At 55.4% G+C, this 12,961-nt stretch overlaps 1 protein-coding gene across 3 annotated transcripts in view; it reads left to right on the top strand.

The window, feature by feature from the left end:
- Positions 1-12,358, top strand: part of KIAA0513 (KIAA0513 ortholog) — a 59,300-nt gene extending 46,942 nt beyond the window's left edge. For all 3 annotated transcript variants that reach the window (XM_010850827.1, XM_010850828.1, XM_010850829.1), the window contains exons 6-12: positions 33-237; positions 576-616; positions 1,087-1,165; positions 3,734-3,811; positions 7,725-7,805; positions 8,201-8,295; positions 9,247-12,358. In XM_010850827.1, coding sequence (XP_010849129.1) covers positions 33-237; positions 576-616; positions 1,087-1,165; positions 3,734-3,811; positions 7,725-7,805; positions 8,201-8,295; positions 9,247-9,296 — 629 coding nt within the window. In that variant the 3' untranslated portion in view covers positions 9,297-12,358. The remainder of the gene's footprint in view (positions 1-32; positions 238-575; positions 617-1,086; positions 1,166-3,733; positions 3,812-7,724; positions 7,806-8,200; positions 8,296-9,246) is intronic.
- The last annotated feature ends 603 nt before the right edge of the window (positions 12,359-12,961 follow it).

Here is a 12,961-nt window from a genome sequence, read left to right on the forward strand (position 1 = left end):
GCCGGTTCTCATCCCTACTCTCCCACCTCCAGGTAAACCGCACCCGCTCCCCACAGAGTCCAAGGAGAAGCCGACTGGGAGCATCGACTCCTACCTGAAGTCAGCCAACAGCTGGTTGGCAGAAAAGAAGGATATTGCCGAGCGGCTGCTGAAGAACACATCGGCCAAGACAGAGAATGTCAAGGGCTTCTTCGGGCTGGAGACCAAGCCCAAGGGGCCCCCAGCCAGGAGGAGCGAGTGAGTGTGCCCCGTGTGCGCCCCTCCCTGACCACGAGTGTGACCAGGAGGCTGCTCCCTGGCCTGGTGGTAGAAGCACCTCAGCCTCCTCGGCTGTTGTTGGGGCCTGAGAGCCACTCTTGGGAAGCGCAGCTGTTTCCCCGCCCTCCAGAGTTTTCCACATCTCAGTTCTAAAAGACTAGCGATTGGTGAACGTAGCATTGATTTCATGCACATGCTTTCAGAAAACCACCCAAATGTACACATGTACATAATCCTGTTTAAGCAATCTTGAAGGGTTCTTTGGGAAACCGGGGGTTGGGGGTTGTTTTGTCACTTCTGTGGTTTCTCTCCCCAAGGGAGGAAGAGGGCAGACCCCAGGAGAAGCCGCGGAAGACCGGTGAGTGCCTCCCTGGGCCCCAGGGCTGTGGGCGCCCGGGTGGCACCACTGCAGCCGCTCGGGGCCTTAGTTCAGTCCACAGCGAACCAGCAACCCTCCGGGCAGGTGACCACACATCTGGGGCTCGAGCTTCCCCGTGGCAGGAGACACTGTCCTGTGTGATTCTCCAGTTGCTCCTGCTCCAGCCTGTAATTTCTTACTGAATTTCCACGGAAAAACCACTTCTCTAGGGACCAACTTCTCATCCCAGGGACGTCAAGGAACGTTTCCAGGGTGGGGGAGCCGTTCCTGGGACCCTTCCTGGACTGAGTCCTCAGGGCCAGGCCTGAGCATGCCGTTACTGATGTGGGCCTCAGTGTGGGCCCTGGAATTTCCCCTGCGTGTCTGTGTGACTCTGGGGGCACATGGGGCCTGCCGGGAGGGCTGCTGGGGCGGTTTGCCCTGCTCAAGTCTCCCTCCCCGTCCCACAGTGACTGTGTGCAGCCCGGAGGAGGAGAGGAAAGGAGAGAAGATCTACCTGTACACACACCTGAAGCAGCAGCCTATCTGGTAAGGCCACCCTCCACCTGGAGGGCAGCAGCTGCCAGCGCCTGCGTCCCCATTAGAAATAACAATAGCGAGTGTTGGCGGGGATGCGGGGAAATTAGAACCTCATACACTGCTGGTGGGACTGTCCGAGGCAGCAGCCACTGTGGAAGACAACCTGGCAGTTCCTCAGAGGTTAAACAGAGTTCTACCCCATGACCCAGTAATTCTACTCCTGGGTAGATGAGCAAAAGAATTGAAAACAGGTACTCAGGCAAAATCTGTGCACGTACGTTCATGACACGCTGTTCATAGGAGCCCAGAGGTGGGAACAACCTGATGTCCGTCCATGCAGATGCACAAACTGTGGGCTGTTACTCAGCTACGTAAAGCAATGGGGCGCCCACACCCGCCACAGTGTGGGTGGACCTGGAAAACATTCTGCCAAATGACCAAAGCCAGACCCAAAGGACCACGCAGTGTATTTACATAAAGTGTCCAGGAGGCAAAGCCCTGGAGACAGAGTGGATTGGTGGTTGCCAGGATCCGGGGGAAGCAGGGAATGAGATGATGAAAATGTCCCAGAAACAGATAGTGGTAATAGTTGCACAGTTGCACAAGTCCATGAATAGGCCACAACCCAACCCCCTGAGTTGTAGACCACAGTGTGGGTTTTCTGGTATGTGAATTATGTCCTAGTCCAGCTGTTTTAGGAGAGGGAAATGGCAACCCACTCCAGTATTTTTGCCTGGAGAATCCCAGGGACAGAGGAGCCTGGTGGGCTGCTGTCTATGGGGTCACACAGAGTCGGATACTACTGAAGCGACTTAGCAGCAGCAGCAGCCAGCTGTTTTACCTATATAAATAACGTACGCACTCGAAGGCCATGGAGTGGGAGACCCATGGTCAGGGGACACCCCACCCTCTGCTGTGAGCACACCCTCATCCCTCCAAAGCCTCTCTGTCCACGTGTTTTATTTTATTTACTCACAAGTTGGAGGCAGATTAGCATCTGGAACCCGAAGGGTGTCAGACGCTCCCCTCCCGTGAGGATTACAGTCTAGCGGCATGAGAGCTTGGCACAACAGGACAGGGTGTGGGAGACATGTGGCCGGCCAGAGCTGGGCTGCAGCTGTCCGGAAGCCTGTGGCCCCGGGCTGCAGGGCCAGGCTTGGGTGGCAGCAGGGAGAAGCCCACCAGCCTGGGGCCCACGTCCATGATTTAACTTGGGCCCCTTTGGGCTCAGCTGGGCTACTGTCTTACCTTCTGCTTCAGGGCTCAGCACACTTTTCTGTGGAGGGCTGGGTGATAAATCTTTTAGGCTTTGCCCGCAACCACTCCACTCTGCCTCTATAGTGCAAAAGCTGCCATGGACAGGATGTAAGTGGGTGATCGTGGCTGTGAGCCCTTAAAACTTGATTTACACAGACACAGAGGCCTGAGTTTGGCCCATGTGCCATGGGTTTGCCGACTCTGATCTTTGGGAAGAATGGTTCTGTCTTGTGCGACCCTATAAGCGTGTCTGCTCTCTGCGCATGGCCTGTCCCTGCCAGGTTCCCATTTCCGTTAGTAGACGCTGCTCTAGAAGAGCAAGTCTCCTTGAGGCCTCTGCTTCCTGTTGGGAGCCTCAGGGGAGACTGAGAAGGGGAAGTGGTTTCATCCGTGTCCTACAGGTGAAGGTTCTGCCTTCCCAGATTATAGGTCCTGGGAGACATGCAGATGACCCCAGGACACACTGCCGAGGCCCAGGAAACCAGCTCCACTGAGGATGAAGGCACATACGCCTTTACGGTCCATGTGGAACTAAAGAGGAAACTACAGAACCTTTTGATGAGGGTGAAAGAGGAGAGTGAAAAAGCTAGCTTAAAACTCAATGTTAAAAAACCTAAGATCACAGCATCCAGTCCCATCACTTCATGGCTAATAGAAGGGGAAAAAGTGGAAACAGTGACAGATTTTATTTTCCTGGGCTCCAAAATCACAGCGGATGGTAACTGCAGCCATGAAAATAAAAGTCACTTGTTCCTTGGAAGGAAAGCTATGACAAACCTAGACAGCATGCTAAAAAGCAGAGATGTTGATTTGCTGACAAAGATTCATATAGTCAGAGCTATGGTTTTTCCAGTAGTCATGTATGGATGTGAGAGTTGGACCATAAAGAAGGCTGAGCACTGAAGAATTGATGCTTTCAAATTGTGGTGCTGGAGAAGATTCTTGAGAGTCCCTCAGACTGCAAGGAGATCCAACCAGTCCATCCTAAAGAAAATCAACACTGAATATTCATTGGAAGGACTGATGCTGAAACTGAATCTCCAATACTTTGGCCACGTGATGCTAAGAGCCGACTCATTGGAAAAGGCCCTGATGCTGGGAAAGACTGAAGGCAGAAGGAGAAGGGGCGACAGAGGATGAGATGCTTAGAAAGCATCAGTGACTCAATGGACATGAATGTGAGCAAACTCCAGGGGATAGTGGAGGACAGAGGAGCCTGGCGTGTGCAGTCCATGGTCGCAAAGACTCGGACATGACTTAGCAACTGAACAACAACGTGGGCCTGAGACCCACTGCTTTCCCATCTTGTCTGTCTTGCAGGCACACGCTGAGGTTCTGGAATGCAGCTTTTTTCGATGCCGTCCACTGTGAGAGGAGAAAGCGGTCTCCCACGACCAGGTAGGAGCCAAGTCCAGGCCTGCCTTGCCTCAGGGAAGAGGACCAGGGAGAGGCTTTTTGGTCCCGTTTCTGAAGAGGACAGCAGAGGGACGAAATGGCTGAGTCCTCGCGTCTTGTGTTTCTTCCTTGAACCCTTCTGGCTCCGGTGCCCTGCAAGCTGCCTGAAGGGTCCTGAGCGCACAGCTTCCGGGTTGGGGGGCCCAGCTTGCATGAGCGCTTCTCCTCCTGGGGCTCTGGCATGACTTGGCCTGACCCTCCTCAGAAATGCGAACTCCCACTGAACGAAGCCCCTGGGGCTCCCTTGGACCCACTCTGATTTTCTCTGTAAGAACCCAGGCTCCTGAGCTGGGACCCTGGCTGCAGGATTCATGTCTGGGGAAGGCAGTCGCTACTTTCAGCTGCCTCCTCTGGGCTGCAGCTTCCCCGGGGCCCCTTTGGAGTCCCCACTTTGTAACCATCAGCAGCGAGGAGTGTACATTGGGGCTCAGCGAGCCAAGGTTGGCGCCTGCTGTGTGCAGCAATAGGGCAGGGAAGGGGCAGCAGCCTCTCAGGCCTGGGTCACGTTATCTGCCCCTCCAGTCATGGGACTTTGAAGTCTCTGCATCTCTTCTCATTAATAAGATAAACCCCTTTCTTCTCGAACACTGGGGAGACCTCAGAACCTTTCTCCCGGCAGGAGAGAGGGCAGAGCCTGCTGGTTAATACTTCAGTCCACTGGCACTTAGGGGATCTTGAGTGAAATCTTTCTTTTGGGGGGAGAGTCAGTAAACCTCCATGGGGGCGGGATGGCCTGCTGTGGCTGTGTATCCTGGTAAGCAGGGAAGCACGTGGCGGGAGAGGTCCTGGACCGTTCCTTAGGATTCTAGACAGAACTCTCTGCTCTGCTGGGAGACGCAGACGCAGGAAACGCCTGTAGGTGAGGGGGATCTCATGTTGCTTTGCTCTCTGACATCTCGGCCAGCGCCCCCCACCTGCCCGGAACCCCATCTCCATCTCCGTCTCTGCTGTGATAACCCTCCTTCCGTGCTTGCTCTCTTTTTCCATCCACATATCTTGCATGAGTTTGACATGTTCCTCTGTTTACCTGTTTCTGCTGCCGCTCCAGAGGGGATGCTGGAGAGGAGGAGAAGAAGAGGTGTGTGTCCACGTGCCTGTCCCTGGACAGTGCGGGGCCCCTTCTAGGGCCACTGGGGGAGGGCACCCAGGTGCAGCTGGGACTCGCAGCTGGCGGGCCCGGCGCTGGGACAGGCTGGTGATGGTGGGGAGCTCGCCCACGATAGAGACCTTGAAATGGACAGGAGGCAGACACAACCCCCAAGAACCCTGCAAGGCCTGGTGTGTGTCCTGAGAGGAGAGGACGGTGAGGTCTAGAAGGTCAGCTCTGACCGTGAGTGAGCCAGCCTCCACAGGCTGCTCTGGCCCTCCAAGCAGACCCTGAAACCACACCCTCCGGGTCACTTGTTGCCCACTTGGTTATTGATCCTGGCTGGAGCTGCCAATGCGGCCAGAGGACCTGTCTCTATAGTCATGTCCAGAGGCGTGCGGGCTCTGGCAGACCCTCGCCCACTTGGACGAGTCTGAGGGTCCCAGAGAAAGGACAGCTGCTCCGTGCCCCCGGCCACTGAGTGATGTGGGGCCTGTGCGTGTCAAGGGGCCTCTGAAGGCAAATGTCGAGGACTGGCTGCTTCCTGCGAGCCCACGATGGGCTCTGACTTTGTTTGAAATTGATATGTGTTAGATTTCTTCCTAAGATATTTTTAGAGTTAAAGGCCTGCCTATTCAAAATATAATTTCTGATAACAGTGCTTTTTTTAAATTTGGTGGAAATTTCCCAAAGCATGCTTCCTTTAATCAGTGATGTATTTTTAGTGCTTATTGTTCTATGTGAAATCTTGTCTTTTTTTTTTTTTTTCCAACACAGCCTTATTATGGCTTTAAAAGGAGCACTTAAGCACAGCAGCTACCTCCGTTCATAAAAAGCCCCCGCGTTCCCACAGTCTCTCTAAGGGATAGGGTGATTAGCCAGCCTTCCTGGAGCAAGGATTCCCAGCACCGTGGCCGAGGTCTGAGCGGGTCAGAGCATCGTGGCCTCTGAGCCTCGTGAGGGCGAGTGAGTCTCAGCCTCACAGGCCTCCTCACCTGTGGCGGGTGTGGTCTGGCCGTGCACCTCCTAGACCTGCCCCCGGGACGCCCTGAGATGGGGGACCAGAGTTCAGCTCTGGGTCCTTGGGCAACCTTGCGTCTCCAGCGTGATTTCTCTCTGGCAAAGTCGGCTGACAATGCCATCAGCATCCTCTCTGTTCTCAGGAGGCCTCCTGTTCTGTAACCTGCTCGTCACATCCAGATTCTCACTGTGGCATTTTAGACACATGACCTGCTCTCTTGTGGTATTAGACTTCCACCAATATTGGACGTCGGACTCAGTTTTAAAGAATTGATTTGATTGTAGGCATCCCCTGATTGACCTTCTGCCTATTTTGTCAGAGATCAGATTAAATGTCCCAACTCTAGTCCTCACCACAGCAAAAAAAGTCACCTCTGCATCTACTGTCAGGACTACTGTGCTGCACAACTGCAAGGGAGCCACTTCCACATGGGATGGGGTTGTACAGTGCATGACCTGTGCAACTGTACCCAGCGAGCCGGGTGGTGGTGTGGGGATTTAATGCCTGGACAGTCCTAAGGGTGTCCACCAGGGGAAAGGGGATGGGAAGGAGCGTGGAATGGCATTAGTATAGTGCCTGGAAGCGCCTTCCAGGTGTCTTCGTGGCTGTTCTGCGAGCCTGAGGAGACTGGAGTGACACCTCCTCCTGCCTCTGCTGCGCCTTGGTGTCCTGTGGTTCCCACTCAGCTGCAGCAGCACCAGTGGCCTCCCTCGGCCTGAAGAGGGAGAGGAGTCAAGAGTTGATGTTCTTGGTTCTGTTCCACTTCCTTTGGCTTTTCCATCACCCTGACCCTCCTCATACTCCCTCTTCTCTCCCTTTTATCTTTTTTTCTCTCAACCCTGTTTTAATCAGACTCCTTGTCCAGAGTGTAATTCTTAAGGGGAAGTAGGCATCTACTCATTTCCCAGATGGCCATGGGGCTGTCATGCCTAGGGGATGGGGGGTGCTGACTTCCCATGGAGACTAGCGATGCTCTGCTGTAAGGGGAGGGGCCAATGCCCTGCGGGGTCAGGTGGCCTGGGCTCTCTCTCGTGGACACAGCTCCTTAGGCTCAGAAGAGCACCCTCCCTGACTGAGCCCTGACCCCTGACCCTATGCTCCTGCACCATGGTCCCTCCTTGTAGAGTTTCCCATCTTTGCATAGAGGCTTTGCGCCATCTTCACTGAGGTCACAGGATAGCAGTCACCGGCCCTGGGGCGGCCATGCAGGGCGGGCCTTGGCCACGAGGAAGCCAGGAGCAGAGTGAGTGGCAGAGCTGGGCCAGCCTGGCAGGCGGCATGTGGTCAGAGGCTATGGACCCTGCCGGAGAGCTGGAGGCCTGGAGACAGTGGGAGGGGAGCCCCAGGGCCTCCTTGCTGGCTTCTTGACTCCCACTTTTCTCAGATACCGATGGGGCCCTGGCCTCTGCAGTTGTCCCTGCCTGTAACATGAGCTGTGGCCTCCTTTGTCCTTGAACCTTCAAAAAGGTGGGGGACAGGATTCTCATTTCCTAGCAAATGTTCTAGGTGACCGCTAAGTGCACACTGTCTCAGGGCCCTGGGTCTCATCTCCGCCAGGACAAGGTGATGAGTGTGTATATATCGCTCCCCCCTACTCAGGTAGGCTTCCTAGAAGCAGCACCAACAGCTCTTTGGCCCAGGAGTCCCCTCTGTGTCAGGGAGGCCAGCACCTGTAGGTCAGAGCAGGGGAGGGCCGAGCGGCGGGGACGCGGGCCTGAAGCCCCCCGCTGCCCCTCCTGTGCTTGCAGGGAGCGGTGGTGCCACATGACCCAGGAGGAGCGGGACGACAGCCTGCGGTTCAACGAGAACATCACCTTCGGGCAGCTGGGGTGAGTGCCACCACCCTGGGACGAGAAAGCAGGGCAGGCGGGGCTGGGTGCTGATACTGAGGCCCAGACTCAGTAAGGAGGGGCCGCCGGGTAAGATGCTCCTGGCGGGGGCTCCACTGGGGGAGTGCCACCCTTATGATGTCACATGCCCCTGACTCAGGGTTGTTACCACCATGAGTTCTTAAATGTCTCAGAAGCACACTATTCACTCCATTTGGCCTCCACACCGTTTCACGGTGAGCGAAGCTGGCTGGCTGAGGAGGCGATTTAGTTTTTCCTTCTTTCTAATGATTCCTGGCAGGCTGCTTATTGGGCCCCAGCTCCCTTCCCTCCCCCTCGCCCCCCGCCGCCCCGGGAGGTGGGAGGGGTGCCAGCTCATGGCCATGTTCCCCCAGCACGTTTACGCACAACATGCTGGCGTTCGGGCTGAACAAGAAGCTGTGCAATGACTTTCTGAAGAAGCAGGCGGTGATCGGCAACCTGGATGAGGGTGAGTGCCGGCCAGGCCGGCGGAGCTGGGGGTTCAGGAGCCAAGTGGGCTGCACGTGGGATCCCCGTCCCAATCAGAGAATTATCCCTACTTTACTTAGAAATGGGACGTTAAATGTTCCTGCCTGCCTAAGTGCGTGGGACACTTGTCCTTCGGTTTGGAAACCCAGTTCTGCTAAGTAGGAGTTGGTGGGGGGCGGGGGAGGGTTCTGCCCAGTCAGTGCTTAATGACAGGGTCCAAGTAAAGATGTAACTTGGCACTCAGACTCTGACCTAGAAAATGGACAGACTCTGGCCCCGAGTTGCCCTCCTTCTAAGTGACCAGCGTATGACCTACCTTGATTTCTTGAACCACACTGCCCTGGGAGGTCTGGGGGCGGGGAGGGGCAGAGGTCCTGAGGTTGGTTTTTCTAGAATCTCTGACTTCTGTAATGAAAGGAGATGCACTGCTGATGCCAACTTCCCTAATAAACAGCTGGCCTTTCTGCATCATCCCACATGATGGGTACCAAATGCCTCTTCCTTGTCCCCCGAAAAGCCTTCCACTTAGACATGTATTTGGCTAGACCAGTATTGTCCAAAACTCCACCCTGCACCAAGTCAAAGAGGGCCAAGGACAGGCGGCCTCAGGAGGTGCCCTGGACAGCCTCACGGTGCTGTCACCAGCCCTGTCACCCAGCACAGGGCAGAGCACCGTGCCCCTACCACATGGCCCCCCAGGACCCAAGCCTGGCTCCTGTGACACGTTCCTCCGCCCACACCAGGCTGCTGGGCCTACTGGCCCACCCTCTGTAGCGTCATTTCTGTGGGAAGATGCAGCCTGGTTCCCAGGAGCCCACCTCCAGGCTGCGGACACACCTGCGGAAGCTTGCACTCACCGTGCCTGTGAGAAGACCCTGCCTGTCTGTGTCGCCCTCTCCCTCATAAGGAATAATGTTGTTTTCTCTTGCAGAGCAGTACAAGCTGCTGAGCGACCACATCGAGCAGATGGCTGCCGAGTAGGCCACAGGAGGTGGCCCGAGACTCCCCCAGAGGACTGCAGCTGGCTGTTACCCCCCCTGCATGACATCGGCAGCACCTACGCCGCCCTAGAAGTAGCGGTTAGAAGAATCTGGTTGCCCATCCTCCCCACCTCCCTCTGCCTGTGTCTGCTCCCCACCTGCGTGCCAAAGTGCCCCTGGGATTACACAGCTAAAACCGAGGTGACTGTCCATACCCTCGAGTGGCAGGCCTGCGACCTGGGACTGAGGGGGCACAGAAGGAAGGATGCTGGGTCCCAGGTGGGCACGTGTCCATCACAGCCTCCTGCTGAGAAGACGGGGAGTGTGGGAAGGTAGGGAAGGGCAGATGTGAGCTGGCATACATCAGTCCCACGCCAGTGACACGGGGCAATTGGGAGTGAGGATCTGGGCCCCTCCCTGCAGGACGGGACTGGGTTCCTTCCACAGCCACGCAGAGAGGGGACGGCCTCTCAGTGTCAGTCTGGGCTGGTACTGGGTGCCCTTTCCGTGTGACAGGAAGCTCCAGGAGGAGAGAGACACCCTCTGTTTCAGGGCGGGAGAGAGACCGAGGCAGTGGACGGCTTTCTTGGCTGCAGAAGGCCCAGCCACAGTCGGGGTGTGGGCTTCCGGGGACGTCACGCTCCAAGTGGCTGTGTTGGACGTACGCGGCCCTCAGGTGTCTGTGTGAAGCGTCTGAGATGTTCTTGGTCAGCTGACCGCTTGCTTCTGGGGCAGAGAGACTTCCACCACTCACTCCCTGGGGCCATCTGTTCCATGATGAAGCCCAGAAAAGAGAATTTTCTTCAGCAGCTTCAAGACATCTGCCCTTTCTAAGCAAACAGTGCTGCTCTTTATTTTTAAAAGACAGAAAAATCTGTGTCAGTTACAGGCATCGTGGCTCAGGTGGCTTCTGGTGGGGACTGTGTGATTCGCAGGGTCAGGCCCTCCACCCCAGCCACCTGGGAAGTCTGCACCTTCCGCTGCCTGAGCCCTCAGGCTGCTTTCCCGAGGACTCTGCAGACACCCCCCTCACCGTCGCAGGTGCTGGGAACCAGGGGTCCTCCCTGCAGGTCTGTCCAGGCACAGCCACCTAGCCCGAGGGACTGCAGTCTGGCAGCAAGCCTCCAGCATGCTGGCTGCCCTGGCCAGCCCGGCTCCAGGGCGCTGGCCTTGCAAGGCCAGCGGGGCTCTGTCCTTCCTGCCCTGGCCGTCCATCCCGCGTTCTCGCTGCACCTCCTGTAGCATGACAAACATGTCTGAGACTCCGCCCTCCAGGCAGCACATCACAGGTCCCCTCATGGGGGATGCCTCCCTGGAACGTTGCAGAGAAGAGTGAGTGTTAGTTGAGCTGAGCAACGCACGTCCTGGTGATCTTAAGAGAGGCGATGGGAAACACTCGGGACTCGAGTGCACTGGTGTGAGATGTCCTGCCAGGAGTCAGGGAGTGGGGGCTTGGGCTCCAGGAGCCCTGCTGTGTTCATGATGGCATGCACACCCGTGTGTGCGTGTCTGTGTGTGTATGCTGGCAGTCTCTCTGGCCACATCACTAAACAAAGCACAGTCGTGTGGCTGGTTTGCCTGTCCTGTGTGGGGGTAGGTCACGCCAGCTGGAAACCGGCCCAGTGATCAGATATGTCTTTCCTGAATGCAGTTCAGAGAAATAACATCCAGCTCATGAGTGTGCAGGCCCTCCTCAAATGCCTCCTGGGGTGATGCTGCCCCTCCTAAGACGTTCAACAATCCCCTGATGCTCTGTGCCGCACTCCCATTGAAGTCAGGGCCATGCCCAGTGACCAGCTTGTCTGAGGCCCTCGAAGGGCCATCTCTCCACTGTGTGTCATTGGCTTTCTTAGTTTTTTCTTAGTGGTTAGTTGAAATGCATTAACATTTTATTCTAAGGTGCCCAAAAGACTTATCCTTGTATATATAAGATTTGTGTGGAAGTGTGATTCACTCTGATTTCTGGAGGAAGACAGTAGCTTCTGGGTCTTTCCAGGGGTTCTGGGGAGTGGAGGGCTCTTTATCCCGGGTGGGGCAGGAGGACCCACGCAAACCAGGAAGGAAATGCAGCTTTGACTTCTCCAGGCTTTTCCAAGCACTTTCACTTCAGGATGATCCTGAGACCTTTTTCTTTTTTCCGTATAGGTCTCTTGCAATAGCAGTTGAAGGTAGAAACAAGGGTGGCTTTGGGTCTTTTCCCTTCCCCTTCATATATTAATAGGTCTCACTCCTGAGAGTAAGTCTGACCCCAAAACTGCTGCCTGAAACACTAAGCCCCATGAGGGGACACCACCAGAGACCACAGGCCTCACGGAGTGGCCGACGTCAAGGTGACTGGGAGGCTACTCTGCTGTCTCCTCTTGGTGACTGTCTTTGTCTGAGCATGTCACCTCAGGGTGTCTGGCCAGTATCACCCGGAGGAGGCACAGTGTCCCTAGCAGAAGCCGGCTGCTTGCCTCGCTGACACTTCCTCTCTTTGTCTTGATCTTCCCTGTGAGGCCCGGCCAGAACAGATAGCCCCAGGCGGGTGCTCAGAGGTGCCAGCGTGTGCAGAAGTCTCACCCACCACATGCCCAGGAGGCTCTGCTGAAAGTGCTCTCCTGGCCCTTCCTGTACACTCAGGGACTTCCTGTAAACTTAGGCTCAGGGCAGGAAGCATCGGGTCACATCCACAGGAGAGTTTCCCATCCCAGCATGTTCAGTGTTCCAAGCCGGAGCTTCAAAGGCCTGCGTTAGCAATGACATGGCGGGTCTCCTGCTGTCTGCCCTTCAGGGCTCTGTGAATGCAATGAGCCCAAATAGCTGATTCTCCCAAGTGAAAAGTACCCTGCTTTGCAAACAGGATGCTGTTGAGATGTGGCTTTGTTGTGTCTTCAGCCTTTGTTAAGAGTTCTAGCAATATTGATAGGTGTTTAAGAGGGACATGCTAACATTCAGATTGTATCTGCTGTGCGTGCATGTTTAACCAAAGGCAGGAGAACCAAGTTCTTATACTGTAAGTTATTTGTACAGTGAAATGAAGTAGACCGTGATTTTCCTATAGCCAAAAAAAAAAAAAAAAAACCAACCAGGCCAAGGAGCTCTTAAATTACCAAAAGAAGGACTAGAAAGAGAGTTCAATTTCTGAGATTTGTGCTCCAGTGAAACCTCGGAGGGTCAAGGTCACAGGTGAGCCCACGCTGGGTCAAGGATGGAGACCCAAGGATGGAGTTCGAGACGCCGCCTGACCTCTTTCTCCTTCCCGGAGCCCGTACTCACCTGTCCCTCCCCAGTTAGATGGTGACGTCCACTGCCGTGGAGAGAAGGTGGCAGCCTTGAGGTGTGTTTTTCTGCAGGCTGTTTTAAGTGGGTTAATTTATCAGCCAGAGCAGTGTATCCCAGTCTCCTGATGTGAGAAAAAGATGTGTTCACACCACAAAGGAGTTTGTCAGAGGTTTTGTTGAACCCAGGTGACCACAACCAGAAGTCAGGGCCGCAGCTTTGAGCCTGACCTTCCTGGGTTTCACTGCACCCTGACTGATTGGCTTTTCAGTTAGGGAGCATCCGGCAGGCCCGTGTGTGTGGTCAGATAAGCTGTGTGGCCAAATTACCTACAACTTGAGACAGCTGGGAAGCCAGGGGGCGGAGTCATTTGCCAGAGGAGTGGGGAGACTGGGAAGGGGAAGG

Source organism: Bison bison, unplaced genomic scaffold, assembly GCF_000754665.1.
Source record: "Bison bison bison isolate TAMUID 2011002044 unplaced genomic scaffold, Bison_UMD1.0 scf7180017864295, whole genome shotgun sequence".
Classification (NCBI taxonomy): Eukaryota; Metazoa; Chordata; class Mammalia; order Artiodactyla; family Bovidae; genus Bison; species Bison bison.